Raw genomic sequence first — 22,709 nt, 5'->3', positions numbered from 1 at the left:
AGGGTTACAGTGGGGGGGTCAGTCCTCTGGAAACCGCGAGAGTTTGACGTCCCCACTTGCATCTGTACTGCAGCGTGCCTTGCCAGACGGTAGTAGGTACCAATTTTATGATGGTCTTTAGTATGACCCGACCGCAAGTAGAACTCAAGATCTCCCAGTCGACAGGCGGACACGCTAACCACTAGGCCAACTCATGGTGCGTGTCTGTTTATATGTAAACATTACAATTAATTAAAAAAAAAAACTTTTCCAGTTTGAATCTTTTCGATTTTATTCCAGGACTGGATTGAAAATTTTTTTGTGGGTTTTTTTTTTTTTTGCTTTTTTTTTTCTCTGATATTAAAACCACTGTTTGTGTGGAAAAGAGTTTGGAATTTCTTCCACAAAGGAAGGACAAGAATACCGGAAAGGAAAGCTCAGTGTGAAATAAAATATTAAACACATTTCTTTCCTGCAAAGTGACATATTTCTGAGTGAAACTGCATCCTTAGGAAGGAATAAAACTTTGCACACTAGTCATCGGCATAGTGGAAAACTGTTTGCTTCCTCCAGTAACCCTGACCCCCACGTTAGAGAAGCTGGTGACAGTCATGCTAATGTGGCTACATGCTAGCTGATATCACCACCGCTGGAGCATAGGCTGACTTATCATCTTCTCTTTAATGATATCTGTGGGGGGGAGGGGAAGTATGCCAGATATGATTGGTTATTTTATTGGTAATTATATGAGTGCACATCGGCATGGTTTCCCACTACTTAAAACGAAAACTTTTGTCGCTGTGTACACAATACAGAATGAAACACGACAGCGGTGTGCTGTTATAAGAAAATAAGCAGGGTGGTGTCATGCAGTCCAGTGTGAGGCAAAGTTACTGTTACCACCCTGAAGTTGATTATTTTCCCATAACAGCATGTCCCAAAGCCTTTTATACCTTACATACTACAGCAGTTTACCAACAATTACATTTCTGCTTAAAGAAGAAAAAAACACAGTGCTATTTATCCATTTATTGTTACATTTCTTGTCATGGAATGCACATGATACAAGTTGGTAACAACTTACACAGTTGGTTATTTTATTTTTTTTTTAATCTTTATTTCGAACATGTGTGAACAGTGAACAGTAAAATCAAAACAAACAAAAACCATCATCATAGAATAAATAAATAAATATATATAGTCGTCGACTTACGACTGCGTTTGGTTATGACTGACCGGTCGTAAACCGATCTGGTCGTAAGTCGGCCTTTGTTAAATGAACGTAAGTATATTGTGATGTGTAATGATATTGTAATCATCTTAAAGTCTTATTTTATCAACATTTTCTTATTTCATTACCTTGGCTCATTATTTGGTTTAAGTCAAACACTGCATACTCAGGGGTGAAAGTAACTTTTATTTCTTGCCGGTATATTATTTTGAGCCATAGTGCAGTTGCAGCGCGCGCCGAAAAATACACCTAATTATTTATTATTGTCTACTTATCAAGCATTCACTAGGACTTCTTATCACTCAGTAGTACTAGAATAGTACTTTATCACACTATCACTCTTTCATCCACCTGTATCAGTTTTTGATTATAAATAAATTGCAAACACATCATTTCAACAACACAATTGTTTTAATTACATTTTTTGAGCTGAACAGTTGAAAACTAACTTTTCATTTTGGACATTGGACACAGAACAGTGTAACAGAACAGAAAAGTGAAAGTTACTTTGATTACCAGCTGTGCACGTTATAGCACAAGATCTGGTTAAGCCGTACGCGCGCTGTAGCTCGCTTGTTGTTTGTCCAGCGAAACACTGCACACATAATAGAAGAGGCTGGATGCAGTGTTGCCAGATTGGGCGGTTTTAAGTGCATTTTGGCGGGTTTTGAACATATTTTGGGCTGGAAACCGTCAGTAGTATCTGGCAACACTGGCTGGATGCTGGGCGCTGCCGGGAGCTGGGGTGGAGATTGTCGTACGCTCAGCTGGGAAACGCTTGCCAGTCATAACCAGACGGTCGTAAAGTCAATCAGTCATAAGTCGCATAGGTCGTAAGTCGACAACTACCTGTGTGTATATATATAAAACGATTAATTTTACTGCTAATTAACTAATAATAATAATAACTAAAATGAACTTAAACATGTTCAAAAAGGAGTAGGAAGAAGTAAAAACTTATTAACTCCTACCCCCACTCTCTATTTCCATATGATCTTGTATGATACCAATTATTATTTCATGTGAATATCCATATAATACTAATGATACTAATTGATAATAATAGTACAAATAACAACCAAAATAATAATAAATAATAATAAATAATACAGAGCGGCAAGCCCCATCCTGAGAACATCCAGATTCCCCCTCAAGCCCCTTCCTCCCTTCCTTGTTAATAATACAAAAGATACAGCTTGTCATGTTATAGAGAAACCACAATCTCTTCTGTCTTTTTGGACAGACTTTCGCATGTCGCAAAACTACTGACACTGGAGATTCCACCCATGAACGTTAAATAAACGTCTCCTCACAGAATTGTATCACGTAAACTGATATTTATATAGCTATAAAATGTAAATGTATCATTCACATAGCTTCATCTCGGAAGGAGAAAAACGTCACTGGAGTTCATTGTTTTCTGCTCTGTCAGGGATAATAGCAGAACTTGTTGACGTCTATCTCTCGTATGTCGTTAATACTCTGTTTTCAGAGACAGCTGGTCAGAAACTGTGTAAGCATTTGAGCACAGTTCCATTAGTGTCTTTGCACAAGTACTTTCGATGACAAGCGTCATGTGGAAAGCAGCTCAGTGCGGTTCACATCACACACGGATAGACATAATCTGTGATGAAATGTCAGCTCTGGCTGAGAGAGTGAAAAAAAGGGTGTGGAGAAGGAGAGAAAGATTACAGGCGACAAATTATCTCTCACTTCCGCCCGGCTAGTAAGGACCATTTAGCAAATACAGAGGAAGACAGAGTAAGTGACCGAGAGAGACGTGGAGAGAGGAGAATCCCTCAGTGGGAGGCTTTTCTTTCAGCAAACGCAACCATCCAGAATCCCAGCACCTTCGACACTTCATTTACCTGATACCCAATCCCACTCCTTCAGAGGGAGCATTAATTAGAGCCGGCTCAGCACGGGCTAAAATTATCCCACAGGAGGCCTGGAACACATCACTCACAGTGGGGAAGTCTTTCAGTGCAGGAGAAACTTTTCCAGGCAGCTGGTTGACCTTAATTTGAGCCTGAAGATGATAGATGATTACTGTTCACATGGAGATATAACGTGTTCTCAGACATTACCCTTAGAAATAAAGCTCTTCAGATAACCAACATGCTGTTATAGGAAAATAATCAACATCAGGGTGGTGCAGTGAAGTTACCGTTACCACCCTGAAGCGGATTATCCTTGATAGTTACGTTTAATATTAAACAGTAAACAGTTGTTTCCTCATCAGCCCCTCTTTTTTCATTCTGGTGAAGTTAAAAAGAAACTCCATCTTCTGCCCTTGAAGAGTTTCCCCATGTTGAAAAACTTTGTTACAGCTTTACTCCTGACTGTAACAAAGCATTGACTGGAGACTTCTTCCTGAAATGTTAACTGATAAATAACCGCAATTGTTCTATCCACATTCACTGGATATGAGCAGTCGCACACGCTGATTGGCTACTCTACTACTCGGATATCAGCTCATATACCGTGAGTAGAGAAAAACAAAATGGCGGAGCGTGTTGCTGAACCAACCGAGGATGAAATAAAAACTCTACTTGAAAACAAAACCCAAAAATTGTTATCAAGTATTTAAAAGAAACAGAAATAGCTAAAAAAATATAATTTTCTTTTCCCCCACAATATCGCCTGTTCTACACTCCGGCCCAGTCGGTGGTGGTAATGCACTTTTAAGTTGGTTTGCCAACCACCAAAAAACCCTAAAGTGGAAGACGAAGACACCCCCCCCCCCCCCCCCCCCAAATAAAAAAATCAACAAAATATGGAATAAAAGTATTTGATGGTAAGAACGTTTCTTTTTTTATTTTTCAAGAATTATCATCACATTTTTCACAAATTACTACAATCATTTTGCCAGTTTGTGTACGTTCTAAGTGGAAATGATTTTATTGGACGTTTTGTATAAAGTTTTTATTTATCGAATTTGCAAAAAATAAAAATGCTCTGTTTCTCAAAATCCAGTGAATATGGATAGAATAAAACAGTTATTCCACTCAATCTCATCGTACATGACTTATAGCCGACTCGGTGCTACATGCCTCGTCGGCTCATGTACGACTCGATTTCGTAGAATAACTGTTAAATGTTTTATTCCCGTTATACCTCAGCAATTTGCCAACACTTAGACTTTTTGTATTAATTAAAGCACACGTCATACATTTTATCCGTTTACAGTTACCTTTATTGTCGTGAAATGCTTGTGAAACAAGTTAGTTCCTGTTATCACTTACATTATAGCAGCTATAAACAATCTTTCCCTCGGCACCCTCTCTTTTTTTCTCTCAAAGTTAATAAGGCAAAAAAATGTAGCTTGTCGTGTTATAGAGTGTAACCTGCTCTGTCCTGAAGATTTCATTTGAGGATCATGTGTGACTGAAGGTGGTTAGAAGTGAGGATGCATAGGCACTGAGTGAGTGATTGATTCACCCAGATGCTTGTCATTCAGCTCATCCATCAAGTGCCTGATCACGTCTGAGTCTTTTCAGCCTCTATGTGGGGACGGGAGGAATTGGAGATGTCAAATCTAAGCCTTGCATCCATATACCTGGTTGTTGGTTTTTCTTTTTTAGAGTAAACTAAATTTAACTGTATGTTTCAGCCAGGTAAGTGAGTTGAGGTGCTAGGAATGCTGGGTAAACTCACTGGACTCTGTACTGTGACCTTCTTGTTGTTCTTATTCACGTTTTCATCATGTTTGCATATTCAGATTAAGTGTGATCAGTACTGGCCAAGCCGAGGGACAGAGACATACGGAATGACCCAGGTCACCCTGCTGGACACCATCGAGCTGGCCACCTTCTGCGTACGCACCTTCTCCTTACACAAGGTAGGACTCCGCACTAAACATGACATAAGGAGTGAAACACTTGGGGGGGTTATAGGAAAATAATCCACAACGGGATCCAAAGCTGCCTTTTTTTTTTAAGATCAGTCAACTGTTTTAATCCTCCTTTCACAGCAGTTTGCCCATACTGATTTTTTTTTAGTAATTAAAGAATTAATAAAAGGAATCATCCTTTTTATTCATTTATATTTGCATTTTAGTGTTGTGGAAAGTTAATGAGACCAGTTAGTTCCTGTTATCACTTTTCTCTTTGCAGCCATCAACTCTCATTCGCTTACCAGCCTCTCTCTTTTTTTTTTTTTTCACGGTCATGAAATTAATGACAGAAAAAAACCTCAGTTTGTCATGTCGCCAAGAACTGTTGAGCAGTCCGAATGGAGAAATCAACAAGACTGTGATTTAAAGTGCTTTTAATGTCTACTGAAGCAGCACTGAATGAATTTAAAATGAATACTTGTATATCACAGTAGTTTCGTTTGTTTCTGTTTGGTCAAAGCTGCATTGAACAAATGAAGGAGTTTATACATTTATGCCCTGATTTCCAGGCTGCATATTAAACATGACGGAAAGATTATTAATACATAATCAGAGCCGCAAATAACGCTAATATTAATGCTTACACAACAGATTAGCATTATAGAGGAGACTTCAGTCATCACGCGCAGGCAAAAATAATGTATAAAATCAGGTTTCTGAATAAACCGTCAAGAACGTCTTCATTCAGGTGTTTGTCCTGACTGATTATTGTGGAATCATTTCAAGTCATGCATTTACAACCCCTATTCCAAAAAAGTTGGAACACTGTGTAAAACATAAATTTAAAAAATTTTAAGATTTGCAAATCTTGGAAACACTATATTTCATTGAAAATAGTACAAATGCAACATCTCAGATGTTGAAATTAAGAATTTTTTTTTTTTGAGAAATATATGCTCATTTTGAATTTGATGTCAGCAACATGTTTCAGAAAAGTTGGGACGGGGCAACAAAAGACTGAAAAAGATGTGTAAATCTAAAAAAACTAATTTGGTTAATTGGTAACAGGTCAGTAACATGATTGGGTATAAAAAGAGCATCGCAGAGAGGCCGAGTCTCTCAGAAATAAAGATAGGGAGGAGTTCGCCACTCTGTGAAAGACTGCGTGGGCAAACAGTGGAACAATTTAAGAATAACATTCTTCAATGTAAAATTGCAAAGAATTTGGGGATTACATCATCCATGGTACATAATATCATTACAAGATTCAGAGAATCTGGAGAAATCTCTGTATGCAAGAGACAAGGCTGAAAACTGACACTGGATGCCTGTGATCTTCAGGCCCTCAGGTGACCCTGCATTAAAAGCAGACATGTGTCTGTAGTGGAAATCACTGTATGGGCTCAGGAACACTTCAGAAAACCATGGTCTGTGAAAAACAGTTCATTACTGCATCCACAAATGCAAGTTAAAACCAGATATAAACAATATCCAAAAATAATGCTACCTTCTCTGGGCCCGAGCTCTTTTACGATGGACTGGGGCGAAGTGGAAAATTGTCCCGAGGTCTGATGACTCAAAAGTAGAAATTCTTTTTAGAAATCATGGACACCACATCCTCCAGGCTAAAGAGGAGAGGGACCATCCGGCTTATCATCAGTGCACAGTTCAAAAGCCAGCATCTGTGATTGTATGAGGGTGCATTAGTGCACATGACATGGGTAGCTTGTACATCTGGGAAGGCATCATTAATGCTGAATGATATATACATGTTTCAGAGCAATATGCTGCCATCCAGACAAAATCTTTTTCAGGGAAGGCCTTCCTTCTTTCAGCAAGACAATGCCAAACCGCTTTTTGCACATATTAAAACTGCATGGCTCTGTAGTAAAAGAGCCCAGGTGCTAAACTGGCCTGTCTGCAATCCAGGCCTGTCTCTCATTTAAAACATTTGGCACATTATGAAGTGCAAAATATGAAAAAGGAGACCCCAGATTGTTAAGCAACTGAAATTGTATATCAGGCAAGAATGGGATAACGTTCCTCTTTCAAAACTACAGCAGCTGGTCTCCTCAGTTCCCAAACATTTACAGAGAGTTGTTAAAAGTAGAGGTGATGCAACACAGTGGTAAACATGCCCCTGTCTTAACTTTTCTGAAACGTGTTGCTGACATCAAATTCAAAATGAGAATATATTTTTCAAAAAACAATAAAATTTCTCATTTTCAACATCTGATATGTTGTCTGTGCTATTATTAATGAAATATAGGGTTTCCATGATTTGCAACTCTTCACATTCTGTTTTTATTTATGTTCTACACAGTGTCCCAACTTTTTTGGAATTGGGGTTGTAATAAATGGTAATGTTAGTGTTTGATAATTAGTTAACAATTAATGTTAACGCCTGACGTTCATTATTATTATTATTACTACATGTGTTATCTTTAATCTGTTCGCTCGATTCTGCTCAGCCTGGCTTGTTTGGAAGATATATTGTTCACGCATACCCCAGAGCTACCAATTTTCCCGCAATAGGGCTGTAATTCAACAGCATTTCATTTAAAAATCAAGCTTTTCTCTGACAGAAAGCGAACACGAACCAGTGCCAAAGATGGACGTGCAAGAGAAATAACTTCCTCCTCGCTCATATCCAGCAGACCAAAAGCTGCTTATTACCCTTATAAGCAATAAAAGCCTTGCCTCTCTCTCTCTCTCTCTCTCTCTCTCTCTCTCTCTCCCTCCCCTCATCCGCTCAGCACTTTCCCTCAGTAGCCAGACATACTGCTCTGCAGGGGGCTCGACACACTCAGTCTATAGATTAAGGAGAAATAAACAGGAAGGCTAGATGTGAAGAGGTGAGGCGTGCCTAAAGGCTTTCTTCCATCCTTCCCTCTGTGTACGTCACACACTCAGAGAGATGTAACCTTAGTGCCACGTCTCTGTTCTGAGAAACATGCTCAGGAGGTAATTGGCAGCTTGCTATGTTGCAAACGCTTAGCTGTCAAGTAGACAGTGTGTGAACGGGGGGCACTGGGTTTTACAGTCACAGTGGAGCTGAATACAAATGCACAGGAAAGGCTTTCATGCTCCAGCCAAATATTTAGTCACTGTTCGAATGGAAAATAGGAATTTGGAGCCATGTTTTTGGAGATCAAATGTCCCCACAATAGAGTAATATCTTGTTTGTACATTTTGTGGGGACATTTATCAAGTCCCTATAAGGAAAACTGGTAAAAAAAAATTTGAAAACAATTATCTCATCTCATTATCTGTAGCCGCTTTATCCTGTTCTACAGGGTCGCAGGCAAGCTGGAGCCTATCCCAGCTGACTACGGGCGAAAGGCGGGGTACACCCTGGACAAGTCGCCAGGTCATCACAGGGCTGACACATAGACACAGACAACCATTCACACTCACACCTACGGTCAATTTAGAGTCACCAGTTAACCTAACCTGCATGTCTTTGGACTGTGGGGGAAACCGGAGCACCCGGAGGAAACCCACGCGGACACGGGGAGAACATGCAAACTTCGCCCAGAAAGGCCCTCGCCGGCCACGGGGCTTGAACCCGGACCTTCTTGCTGTGAGGTGACAGCGCTAACCACTACACCACCATGCCGCCCAAAAACAATTATTTAAACGTTTATTTGAAAAAAAAAGAAGAAGAACAACCGAAATGTTTGTTTTTGTTTGCTGGGGTTAAGATTATGGTTAGATTTAAGTGCAGCATAGAATTAGCTGCATTAACAATTGTGTCCATGGAAGCTCCTCACAAGGATAATACAAAGTCATATGTACTTTCACATAATCACCCAACGCTGCAGAAGAGAGTAAAGAAAAACTAGGGCAAGGTGGATTTAATTAGCTTGATTATTTATTCATTTATTCAGAGGAGCTGCTGTCGGGCACTGAAATGTATAATCTGAATGTAAAAAAAAAAAACGAAAGAGAAGCGAAAATAAAACCTTTGTTGTCTCTTTGTTTTTCTTACGTGTGTGTGTCAGAAGTCAGTAGATTGCAGTGGACATTGTGAAGACAGGAGGAGACACTTTGTGTAGTGAATGTGTAGTTACAGACTTGACTCTCTCTCTCTCTCTCTCTCTCTCTCTCTGTCTGGCTTGACAGAATGGTTCTAGTGAAAAGCGTGAGGTACGTCAGTTCCAGTTCACAGCGTGGCCGGATCATGGCGTGCCCGAATATCCAACGCCCTTCCTGGCATTCTTGAGGAGGGTAAAGACCTGCAACCCGCCTGACGCAGGGCCCATCATCGCCCACTGCAGGTGAGATGCACTTTTCCCCTAGTTTTCTTTTTTTCCCCCACCTGATCACCTCCCAATTTCCACCAACCACCCGTACACAGGATACAACTGGGAGGGGTGAGAGCTAATATGCATTTCCTCTTAGGCTCATGAAGCCAGCCAACTGCATTGTTTACAAACTGCTGCTCATGCTGCGTCACAAGACACTGTAACACTGAGCTATCTACCCTATTCTGCATACATGATCTCACAGATGCCCAGGATTGGCTGGTGTCACTGTGATTGACGAGGGAGAGAGTAACGCTATCCCTCCCACCCAGAGGGCATGGCCAGTTTTTAGCTCATCCGTCTGTAGGCCAGGCCGGATGAGCTTATGCAATCACACGTCGTCCGTCCGTTGTTGTTGTTGTCCGTCCACAATTTACAAAAATCACTACTCCTCCGACAGGATTGACTGGATTTCGATCAAACTCACAGGCAATGTTCTCCAGGTGGGTGTGCATAAAGGTTGTCAAGACAGTGGTGCCACCTGTAATATTTACAATTTTATGGCCGTCTGAAATTTTTGGGTGACTCGTCACATTAAACGCTACTCTTCGTAAACTGCTGGGGCGTTTTCACTGAAACTCACCCAGAAGACTCTAAAGAATTGTTCAGCAGGTGGCGCCACCTGCCATGAATGAGGCTACAGAGGGGTCACGTGCAATTTCACGAAAATCGCTACTCTTCCTACAGGAATGATCAGATTTTGATCAAACTCCTGTGGAATGTTCCCCAGGTTTGTATGTATAAAAGTTGTCAAGGTGGTGGCACCACCTGTCATATTTAACATTTTATGGGTGTTTGAAAATTTTGGGTGACTTGTCACACCAAACACTACTGTTCGTAAACTGCTAGGATGTTGTCACTGAAACTCACCCAAAAGACTCTAAAGACATGTTCCAACAAGAATTGTTCACCAGGTGGTGCCACCTGCCATGGATGCGGCTACACAGGGGTCATATGCAATTTCACAAAAATCACTACTCTTCTGGCGGCACAGTGGTGTAGTGGGTAGCGCTGTCGCCTCACAGCAAGAAGGTCCGGGTTTGAGCCCCGTGGCCAGCAAGGGCCTTTCTGTGCGGAGTTTGCATGTTCTCCCCGTGTCCGCGTGGGTTTCCTCCGGGTGCTCTGGTTTCCCCCACAGTCCAAAGACATGCAGGTTAGGTTAACTGGTGACTCTAAATTGACCGTAGGTGTGTGAATGGTTGTCTGTGTCTATGTGTCAGCCCTGTGATTACCTGGCGACTTGTCCAGGGTGTACCCCGCCTTTCGCCCGTAGTCAGCTGGGATAGGCTCCAGCTTGCCTGCGACCCTGTAGAACACGATAAAGCGGCTAGAGATAATGAGATGAGATGAGACTACTCCTCTGACAGGATTGACTGGATTTCGATCAAACTCACAGACAATGTTCTCCAGGTGAGTGTGCATAAAGGTTGTCAAGATGGTGGCACCACCTGTCATATTTAACATTTTATTGGCGTTTGGAAATTTTGGGTGACTTGTCAAACCAAACACTACTGTTCATAAACCGCTAGGATGTTGTCACTGAAACTCACCCAGAAGACTCTAAAGACATGTTCCAGCAAGAATTGTTCACCAAGTGGCATCACTTGCCATGGATGCGGCTACACAGGGGTCATATGCAATTTCATAAAAATTGCTACTCCACCCACAGGATTGATCAGATTTCAAACTCTCGCACAAACAGTGGCCGGTATGAGCTACAGCCTCATTGAAGCTATTTTTCTCTCTTGACTCCCAGCTACAAATGTCTGGAGCATTATTGGGATTCAAACTCACCATCTCCCTACAGTACTGTAGGGTGAACACTTTTCTGTTGTGTACTTCAGGAGTACGACATACACATTTGATGCTAGATTTTGAAGTTGCTTAGGCAACCCAGTGGGGCTTGATGCTTTACATTGGGTTCAGTCAGTTAGTCAAACATTTCTATGAAGTCCGGTTTAGAATTCATGTTCAGTTTTCCTCTTTGCCACCATTAAAGATTGCATGTTGTGAGAATTGGCTTTTGCTCATATTTTGGATGCTCTGAAGTACCACTACCATTTTTTCAGAGTATGAGTTTGATGCAATGTTTGTTGATACCGATACCAAAATGAGTAAGCTACTTAATATTAATCAATCAGGACCATCATATCTGGCAATAGCTAGATGTCTGGCTTTCAAGACTGAAAATGAATCACTGTAAAAGGTTTTGACCTGCATCCCGCCTGTATTAGTTTTCTTCCGCACTTAATATTCGACTGATATGAATTATTAATTATCCCTTTTGATTGGTTTGCTGATGATGGATTTGATGTGACTTCAAGGCAGCCAAGTTTTATTTGGTCTGCAGTTGTTGGTGGTGGGGTTCAGACAGGATTTTTTAGCTATATTCAGGTTAGATTTTGGATATAAAACTCCTCTAACCTTCAGTAACACAGTGAGACAGAGCAGGAGCGCTGAGAGCATCTTTTTCTCATTTGAGTCCATTTATATGCTAAGTCTCACCCTGCCTCTGAGATAGATCAAGGCTAAATTTGGAGAATTGGCTCTGACTTGTGACCCGCAATAAAGCCCACACCTGCACCTAGCATCAAAACCTTCAGTCTAAATTTATCCCATGCCAGCGTGCACCTACTGGGCATTTATAATGATATAATGAATCCTTAATGTGTAACAATGTAGGCTAGATTTTCACTAAACTTCTTGCCAGCTGTGTGGTTAAGCTCTGACATCACTCCTCACGCTTCATTATTGGTGTGCGTTTAGCGCCGGCGTGGGCCGCACCGGCTGCTTCATCGTCATTGACGCCATGCTGGAGCGCATCAAGCACGAGAAGACGGTGGACATCTACGGTCACGTGACGCTGATGCGCGCCCAGAGGAACTACATGGTGCAGACGGAGGATCAGTACAGCTTCATCCACGACGCCCTGCTGGAGGCGGTCGCATGCGGCAACACAGAGGTCCCCGCCCGCAGCCTCTTCTCCTACATCCAGAAACTGGCTCAGGTGGAGGCCGGAGAACACGTCACAGGCATGGAGCTGGAGTTCAAGGTAGCATATTAATACAGATAAAATGGCTCAAACAATGGATTCTGTGTTTTGGTGGAAAGATTAGTGCAGGGAAATACAGCAGAGCGACTCCAGGATTTTTCCATGCAGCTCTTAATCCGTTAATAATCTGATTAAATAATCCAATCAGAATATAAAATCCTTCAAATACACCTAAATTGGAATTAATCAGCTCGGCTTAATCCAAATTAAATTTCAATTTCAGGATCAAAAGAGCTGAATTCGTTTAATCATGTATTTAAAATTATTGTATGGACCGTGTCAGAAAATTGAATCTTTTTTTTTTTAACTGCTTGCTTGTTTGCGTTTCAAAGAACATGGACTGTGATGAGTAAAAAATCTTTACACTTCAAACTTTTGAAAGATTTCAAAATATACAAAGTCAGAAGTGCGAAAGGTTCAAACCAAAGGGTTTCCTCATATCCAAAATGTCGTTATAGGACACCAAATCCACAAGTAAGACGTATTCGCAGGTACTGAAGGTTTGACATTAAATGCTGATTTCTTCAGCATGCACAGATGAGCTCTGTCACAGATCACACACCGTGCACTTTATTCTTCTTTTTTTAAAGATATTTTTTGGGCTTTTTTCACCTTTTTATTGGATAGGACAGTGTGGAGACAGGAAATGAGCAGGAGAGAGAGACAGGCAGGGATCGGGAAACAACCTTGGGTCGGAATCGAACCCGGGTCCCTGGATTTATGGTGTGGCGCCTTATCCACCTGAGCCACGACACCCCCACACTTTATTCTTCTAACATACACCAGGGGTGTAACACAGCCATACAGCAGGACCAGGACAGATTCACATGAATTTATGCAACATAGCCGGTAAAGAAGTGTAGCCTCTGTCACCAGTCACTCACTGCGACAGAGAGAATGCTAGATGGAGGATTATATGAGCACTGCATTCAACAACATGCAACTGAATCATCTATTTTAAGGCGAACATACTTGCATGTCAGAGTCCTTTGCTCTGGTATCCATAGTAACAGCTACTTTAATCTGAATCTCTCTGGTGACTGCACTTATCTAATTTTAGTCTACCTTCGTTAGCTTACTAAACAAATAGTAAGTGTTGTTGACATTTCAGACTGAGGTGATGAAAGACTTTTGTTAGCCTGTATTTCACTGAAGAGCTGTTGACATCCCGTCGGATGCTACATGACTAAAACCCATTAAAGCCCACTCATTTCCGAGCAGCTCTTGACCTAATTGCGTGCACTGTATTGCACTACAGCCTGTAATCGTTTGTTAAATTACCCTCCGCAACGGAGAGACGCATCTGTCGGGCAAAGAACAGCGACGCTCGTCATCTCCTGGGAAGATATTCTCACCGCAGTCCATGCAAATGATGCAACTCTAGCAGCACAGCAGAGGACTGAGATTCGGCTGAGTTATTAATAGGAGAAGGAGAACTACAGGAGGCTTTAATTATTAGCTGATGATGATGAATAGACACCGGCGAGAGAGAGAGAGAGAGAGAGAGTCTGTCCTGCATTTTCTGCCCCTAAATAAATGTTTGAGCAAAAAAAAAAATCGAATGTACCTTATTTAAATTGACAAGTCGCGATTATACAGTGCTGAGCGTAAATGAGTACACCCCCTTTGAAAAGTAACATTTTAAACAATATCTCAATGAACACAAACAATTTCGAAAATGTTGAAAAGACAAAGTTTAATATAACATCTGTTTAACTTATAACGTGAAAGTAAGGTTAATAATATAAACTTAGATTACACATTTTTTCAGTTTTACTCAAATTAGGGTGGTGCAAAAATGAGTACACCCCACAACAAAAAATACTACATCTAGTACTTTGTATGGCCTCCATGATTTTTAATGACGGCACCAAGTCTTCTAGGCATGGAATGAACAAGTTGGCGACATTTTGCAACATCAGTCTTTTTCCATTCTTCAACAATGACCTCTTTTAGTGACTGGATGCTGGATGGAGAGTGATGCTCAACTTGTCTCTTCAGAATTCCCCATAGGTGTTCGATTGGGTTCAGATCAGGAGACATACTTGGGCACTGAATCACTTTCACCCTGTTCTTCTTCAGAAATCCAACAGTGGCCTTAGATGTGTGTTTAGTCATGTTGGAAAAGTGCACGACGACCAAGGGCATGGAGTGATGGTAGTATCTTCTATTTCAGTATAGAGCAATACATCTGTGAATTCATGATGCCATCAATGAAATGCAGCTCCCCGACACCAGCAGCACTCATGCAGCCCCACATAAGGACACTGCCACCACCATGTTTCACTGTAGGCACCATGCATTTTTCTTTGTATTCCTCACCTTTGCAACGCCATACAGTTTTGAAGCCATCAGTTCCAAAACATTTATCTTGGTCTCATCAATCCCAAGTATAGAGTCCCAGTAGTCTTCATCTTTGTCAGTATGGGCCCTGGCAAACTCTAAGCGGGCTTTTTTGTGCCTGGGCTTTGGATGGATTCTTTTGTGGACGGCATCCATGCATGCCATTCCTCTGCAGTGTACGCTGTATTGTGTCACGGGAAATAGTCACCCCAGTTTGGCTTTCTACTTCTTTAGATAACTGCAGTGAACTTGCAAGCCAATTTTCTTCAGCCCTTCTCATCAGAAGACGCTCCTGTCAAGGTGTTAACTTCCATGGACGACCTGGACGTCTCTGTGAGATGGTTGCAGTTCCATCTTTCTTAAATTTTTGCACCACTTTTGCTACAGTATTCTGACTGATAAGTAAAGCTTTGCTGATCTTCTTGTAGCCTTCACCTTTGTGGTGTAAAGAAATTATTTTCTTTGGGGAATTCTGAAGAGACAAGTTGAGCATCACTCTCCATCCAGCATCCAGTCACTAAAAGAGGTCATTGTTGAAGAATGGAAAAAGATTGATGTTGCAAAATGTCGCCAACTTGTTCATTCCATGCCTAGAAGACTTGGTGCTGTCATTAAAAATCATGGAGGCCATACAAAGTACTAGATGTAGTAGTTTTTGTTGTGGGGTGTACTCATTTTTGCACCACCCTAATTTGAGTAAAACTGAAAAATGTTTAATCTAAGTTTATGTTATTAACCTTACTTTCACGTTATAAGTTAAACAGATGTTATATTAAACTTTGTCTTGTGAACATTTTGGAAATTGTTTGTGTTCATTGAGATATTGTTTAAAATGTTACTTTTCAAAGGGGATGTACTCATTTACGCTGAACACTGTACGGTACATTAGAAGCTAAAGTAGTTAACAAGTAATGGAAAAATATCTCGCCCAAAATATACAGTTGTGGTCAGAAGTTTGTATACAGTGACATGAATGTCATCTTGGATGTGACTGTTTTGGCAGTATTTGGGCTTTCAGTAATTTTTTTGAACTGTTCTTTTTCTGTGGCAGAATGATTGTACAGCATACATCTTTAATTAAAAAAAACCACTAGAATTTGGTGCACAAGTTTTAATTTTCTTTGGGTTTTCTGAAATCAACACAGAGTCAAAATTATACATTACGGGTCAAAAATTTACATACGCTCACTTAGATTGTTAATTCAGAGGTACTGAAACTTCCAAAATGTCTCTTATCTTGCCAAGGTCGAGGTCTCTTAACTTCCTGTTAGTGATTATGATTGACTATAGCTGGTAGCATCTCTGTGCCTTCATAAAAAAGGGTTTATTACAGCACTCATTGGATTGACCAACACACAGTAAAAAGGGAAAGTCCAAGGAGCTCAGTGCAGATCTGAGAAAGAGGATCACAGATGTACACAACTCCGGAATGTCTCTTGGAGCCATTTCTAAACAACTGCAAATTCCAAGACCAGTTCAAACAATCGTATCCAAGCTATTATGAGGTGTAGTCACTTTGCCAAGCCACTTTGCTTCAAGAAAACCCAAACTGTCACCTGAAAGGAAATTGGTTTGGATGGTCAGGAACAACCTGGGAACCACCAGGGCACAGCCCTGCCATGAACTGGAAGCTGATGGATCACTGTCTACAGTTCAGATCACCATGGACTAAGAGGCTGCTATCCAAGAAATAACCCCCTGCTCCAAAATTGACACCTTCAAGCTTAACTAAAGTTTGAAGCTGACCACACGGACAAAGAAAAAGCCTTCTGGAGGAAAGCTGTATGGTCAGATGAGATGAAGATTGAGTTGTTTGGCCACAATGACCACCATGTACAGAGGGACACTGTACCGGCTGGTGGTGGTGGTAGGATCATCATGCTCTGGGGCTGTTTTGCTGCCAGTGGAACTGATTCATTGCACAAAGTGGATGGAATAATGAAGAAGGAGGACTACCTCAGAATTCTTCAGCATAAACTATCAGAAACTTGAACACGACTTGGGAGTTACAACAGGACAATGAACCCAAACACGCATCAGAGCTGGTTGTGGAGGATAAAGCAGGCTAACATTAAGCTTAAAACAAGTCCTGACTTCAACCCTATTGAAAGTATATGGACTGTGCTTATAAGTCGAGTCCATGCCAAGAAAGAAAAATTATTGAACTCTACCAATTCTACCATGAAGAGTCATGAAATATCCAACCAGAATTCTGCCAGAAGCTTGTTCATGGTAAACAGAAATATTTGGTCAAGGTGAATCTTGCGAAGAGGCATTTTACCCAAATATTAGGTGTGCTGTATGTATATTTTTGACCCAGTTTGTATAATATTGACCCTGTGTTGATTTCAGAAAATTCAAACAAAATTAAAACTTGTGCACCAAATTCTAGTGTTTGTTTTTAATTAAAGATGTATGCTGCACATTCTGCCACAGAAAAAGAACAGTTCAAAGAAATTACTGAAAGCTCAAATATTGCCAAGACAGTCACATCCAAGATGACATTCATGTCACTGTATGTAAACTTCTGACCACAACTGTATGCATGACCAAATCTGGATATACATGCTTGCAATTTTGAGCTACATTATTGAACTCACTCAAAAAAAAATCTATGAATTAACAACAATTGAAATATATTTACACATTTAAGTCGAACTGTATTATAATTTGCATCATGTGCAGCTTCATGCAGAGTCACTGAGGTGACATGGCGGTTATTTTTAATAAGGTGTGGCTACAGATGTATATGTACAGCTGTGTATACTGAGGTCACGAGTTAACATTTCAAAGCCATAAGCTAAGTGCCTAATGGACATGTATTATTATGTGGTGTCCATGAAATATCAGTCATGGCCATGAACTGTGTAATTTGAGCCCGTGACTTAATATGCTGTGGCAACTTCATATTTAATACATGGTCTCCACTTACTTATTAGACAGGAGTGGACGAAAGAGTGAATTCACTTTGAGAAAAGTGAGACAAGCTAATGTGTGTATCTACTGTACCAGTCAAAAGGTTGAGCACACCCCCTAATTCAATGCTTTTTCTTTATTTTTCTTCATGAAAAGAGACTTTGTGTCTTAAAATAATGATGGACTGTCGTTTCTAATTAGCATTACAGCTTCAGTGCAGAATTAAAGAAGCGAGTGTGAGACACCGAACACATCTCCACTGTGGAAGGGAAAATAGTGTGAATTTTGTATTTTATTTTTCTTTAATCCAGATTAAGAGCCGTGTGTGTGTGTGTGTGTGTGTGTGTGTGTGTGTGTGTGTGTGTGTTTTAAAATTCTATGAGCCAGCTGCATGGCTCTCTGCTTTTTCATGCTTTTCCAGGTTCTTCCTTTGAAGAGCAGGCACCCAGCCAGTGAGACAGACACACACACACCCCTAGACATCTAGCCACAAGAGTTAACCCACTCCACAGTCTATATAGAATGAGCTGTGTGAAGAGAGAGAGAAAAGAAAGACAGAGAGAGAGACTGAGAATAAGAATGAGTGGGTGTCACTCATGCCATAAGAAGATTCTCTCAGACAGATGACCTAGAAACAGGGACCAACTGTAACCATCCTGGCTACTCTGATGCTAATGCACGCTCACCTCAATTTGGATTATATGAGTACATATATAATGCTTTCAGAGGGGACTGCGCATATACGGTATGTGCGCAACATTCGCAGTCCCCTCCAAAATTATTGGAACAGCAAGACCAGTTCTTTTGTTCTTGCTAAACACTGAAGACATTTGAATTTGAGCTCAGAAGATGAAAATGAGATGATGGATCAGAATTTCTGCTTTCATTTCCTGATACTTACATCTAGGTGTGTTAAACAACTTCGAACATGGCACCTTTTGTTTCAGCCCACCCATTTTTCATGTGGTCAAAAATATTGAAACATTATTTGTTTGCTTGCTTAATTATTTCCAGTACCCTCCACAGTTATTGGCACGCCTGAAAACAGTAGTAAAAAGGGTTATAAAAATCCACCTTTTGGTAAATTCACTTCATCTCACACTGAAAAAAATGAGAAAAATCCAACCTTTACTTGAAATAAATTTATTCAGAGGAAAAACAAATCCCGCATCAAGAAATAATAATTTTCAACAAAGGCACGTGTGCCACTATTATCGGCACTGCTGTAAATTATAGTGAACACAATGTAACTGAAGCATTTTTCCCATTTAAATTGTGCATTTTTGAGTTGATTGGAGTGTGTAGGAACTTTCAAGCTGTAATCTATGACTTCCTGATGAACTGGGGGACAAATATGAGATGACACAGAGGTCAAGTGCCCTTAGTCATCCATCAACATGGGAATGATAAGAGAACACACAAACCAAATGAGGGAGAAGTGTGTTGACCTTTGGAAGTAAATGAATGATTATAAAAAAATGGCTACTCACTGGAAAATGCACATTTTTACTGTTAGGGCAAAAATAAAAACATGGACACTGAATGGAACTGTTCCAAACTCGCCTGAAAGAGGACCCAAGTTAATTTTGCCCCATGTACAGTGAAGAGGACATTAAGAGAGGCAAAAAAATCCCCAAGGATCACTGTTGGTGAATTACAAGAATAAGTAAAATCTTGGGGTTTCCAAGTCTCCAAACCAGAGACAAATCAGACTCCACCTCCATGCCAACAGATTATTTGGAAGGTGTGCCAGAAAAAAAGCCTTTTCTATCAATTAACCACAAATGAAAGCACCTGAAGTTTGTGAAACACTACTATAACTGTGACTGGAACTGTGTTCTATGGTCTGATGTAACAAAAATGGAGCTTTTTGGCAACAAACACTCAAGGTGGGTTTGGTGTAAAAAGAACCCGATCCCAACTGTAAAATATGGTAGAGGTTCTATGATGTTTGGGGGCTGTTTTTCCTCCAAAGGCCTTGAAAACTTTGTTAGGGTGCATCATCATGGACGCCATGAAATACCAGGACATTTTCAATCAAAATCTGGCTGCCTCTGCCAGGAAACTAAAACTGGGTCGTCCTTGGATCTTCCAGCAGGACAATGATCTGAATCATGTGTCCAAATCAACACAAAAATGGTTAACTGACCACAGAATCAAGGTTCTGCCATGGTCCCCCAACCTGAACCCCATTGAAAACCTGAGGGGTGAGCTGAAGAGGAGAGTGCATGAGAGAGGGCCTCGGACTCTGGATGATGTGGAGAGATTGTCTAAAGAGGAACAGTCTCAGATGCTCTGCTCTGTATCTCCAACCTTATAAAATGGTATAGGAGAGACTCAGTGCTGTTTTACTGGCAAAGGGAGGTAGTACAAAGTATTAAATGCAGGGGTGCCAATAACAGTGGCACATGTGTTTTTGTTGAAAATTATTATTTATTGATATGGGATTAGTTTTCCTTTGAATAATTTTATTTCAATTAAAGGTTGGATTTTTCCCAGTTTTTCAGTGTAAGATGAAACTATTTCACCAAAAGGTGGATTTTTACTAATCTTTACAAGGGGTGCCAATAATCGCAGAGGGCACTGTATAAATGTTCCATTTGTGTGTGTGTGTGTGTGTGTGAGAGAGAGAGCGAGAGAGAAATCACATACGTTTTCATATATTGCATATGACAGTGACCTACTTTGCCAACTCTGCCAATGTTTCAGAGATGATTGTGTGTGATGGATGGAACAGGTGCTCAGAGGAACTGGGCCAGCTCACCTCTATCACTCACAGCCAAGCAACTGGAACACAGGCATGATTCACGTGTGCTTAAAACCAGACCGCTCTGATTATAAGCTTTTAAAGTCACTGTGATCCTCATGAGTATATGTTTCATAGATGTGTTTCCTCCTTCGTAGACGAAGATGAGCATGACTTCATAGATTGTGAGTCCGCAGATGGCTGATGAGGCCAGTCCGGGAACAAAATGTACAGTGACAATATGGACAGACATGTAATGTATCTGGAGCAGTAGGAAGTTGGAGTAGTTGCTTCTCTTTGCGTATTTGAGGTTTTTGGATAGCAGTGCTTATTCTTTCCCTCTCGTAACGTGTGACACCTTTGTGGATTGCATCATGCCAAGCTAAGCTGTCTAGGGCTAGCTGTTCCCAAGTGTCAGCGTTTATGTGGCAGCACTTGAGAGAAACTTTAACGGAGTCTTTGAAGCGTTTCTTCTGGCCTCCAACCGATAGATATATTACAGCACATAACAGGGTGCGTACCTGGTATGTGAAAACAGTGTTTTCCCAAACCACATAGTTTTAGGTTACAGTTTTTATAAATGGTACAGTTTTAGAAACTTTTGTTTTCTGGAATGTTCAATCTGTCAGGGTTTTCGTTCTGAAAAAGTTAACCCTTCTAAATGTGGGCATGGAATTGACTGGAACTGGATTTGGAAATCTAAACATAAAGAAACTTGAGTGTCTTCTTGGCGGCACGGTGGTGTAGTGGTTAGCGCTGTCGCCTCACAGCAAGAAGGTCCTGGGTTCGAGCCCTGGGGCCGGCGAGGGCCTTTCTGTGTGGAGTTTGCATGTTCTCCCCGTGTCCGCGTGGGTTTCCTCTGGTTGCTCCGGTTTCCCCCACAGTCCAAAGACATGCAGGTTAGGTTAACTGGTGACTCTAAATTGACCGTAGGTGTGAGTGTGAATGGTTGTCTATGTGTCAGCCCTGTGATGACCTGGTGACTTGTCCAGGGTGTACCCTGCCTTTCGCCCGTAGTCAGCTGGGATAGGCTCCAGCTTGCCTGCGACCCTGTAGAAGGATAAAGCGGCTAGAGATAATGAGATGAGTGTCTCCTTTTGCTAGAATTGATATTTTGTTATATTTATACTTGTATTATATGTAATATACAGTATGTGCAGCATACCGGTAAGTGATTTTTTTTTTGTGTATAAAGCTGCAGTTGTGTTTATGAAGTCGTGTTTTTGCATTTTTTTTTCAGCGCTTCAGTTATTTTATAGCTTGGTAGCTTCGTATTAAACCACCATCAGCTGAAACTTAAGGTTTAGTATCAGAAGGCAAAGTGGTATTGTGCAATCTCTAACTTTACACGATTTGTTAGATACATTACTGAATGTGCTGGTAACTTTTTCAGTAAACTGTCATCCATAGCCTTCCAAGACTTTCGATGTTTTTAAAGGTGCAGTCTGATTTTCTTGCTTTAAGGCTTGGTGTTTTTTTTTTTTTTTTTTTTTTTAATTTAAAAGAAAACAAAAAATCTTTTATACTTTAAATTTACTCTTATAACGATGATATTGCACTTTGAAAGTTTAGTAGACTAATACAGAAATGTGATGTAGCTAACAGATTAATTTAGCTAAATATCATTCAATTCAGTTTAGATAATACGCAGACAAGCTAATATAATTGCGCCTTGATAAAATAAAACTTTTCCGTAGTTACTTATGTATTAAATGTTCCAGCACAACAATTTAAATAGCAGGAAAGGAGGTCAGCATTTGTGTTTTACCTGCCGTGTTTAAGGATATTAAGACTTAAGATTACAGTTTTCTTCATAGCATGGACAGGAAACAGCAATATACTTTTCCCTGTACAGAGTACAGAGGTGTCTAGTTGTTTAATCTGTTGTATTTGCTCGTGCTGTTGTCTTCATCTTTGCAGAGACTGGCCAACTCCAAGGCCCACACGTCAAGGTTTATAAGTGCCAACCTGCCCTGTAACAAGTTCAAGAACCGCCTGGTGAACATCATGCCATATGAGACTACTCGAGTGTGCCTTCAGCCAATCAGAGGGCTAGAGGGCTCCGACTACATCAATGCCAGCTTCATCGACGGATACAGGTACACGGAAGGCCCTCTCATCTTTTTTCGTAGTCTTTCTCTCTGTCATAGAAATGAATGCTCTAGCTATAGACCTGCATTTGTTTTGGTCACTGTGGCCGCTATCTTTCTTTCTGGAGTAAGGTGCAGGATGCACTCATCTCATTCATCTCATTATCTGTAGCCGCTTTATCCTTCTACAGGGTCGCAGGCAAGCTGGAG

At 40.8% G+C, this 22,709-nt stretch overlaps 1 protein-coding gene across 15 annotated transcripts in view; it reads left to right on the top strand.

The window, feature by feature from the left end:
* The window catches only part of ptprsa (protein tyrosine phosphatase receptor type Sa), a 513,824-nt gene that overhangs the window by 469,198 nt on the left and 21,917 nt on the right, over window positions 1-22,709 (top strand). For all 15 annotated transcript variants that reach the window (XM_060941290.1, XM_060941298.1, XM_060941295.1 and 12 more), the window contains 4 exons: window positions 4,932-5,051; window positions 9,171-9,325; window positions 12,119-12,404; window positions 22,330-22,508. In XM_060941290.1, coding sequence (XP_060797273.1) covers window positions 4,932-5,051; window positions 9,171-9,325; window positions 12,119-12,404; window positions 22,330-22,508 — 740 coding nt within the window. The remainder of the gene's footprint in view (window positions 1-4,931; window positions 5,052-9,170; window positions 9,326-12,118; window positions 12,405-22,329; window positions 22,509-22,709) is intronic.

This window comes from Neoarius graeffei, chromosome 15 (assembly GCF_027579695.1).
Source record: "Neoarius graeffei isolate fNeoGra1 chromosome 15, fNeoGra1.pri, whole genome shotgun sequence".
Taxonomy (NCBI): Eukaryota; Metazoa; Chordata; class Actinopteri; order Siluriformes; family Ariidae; genus Neoarius; species Neoarius graeffei.
This window is presented reverse-complemented; position numbering and strand designations above follow the sequence as displayed.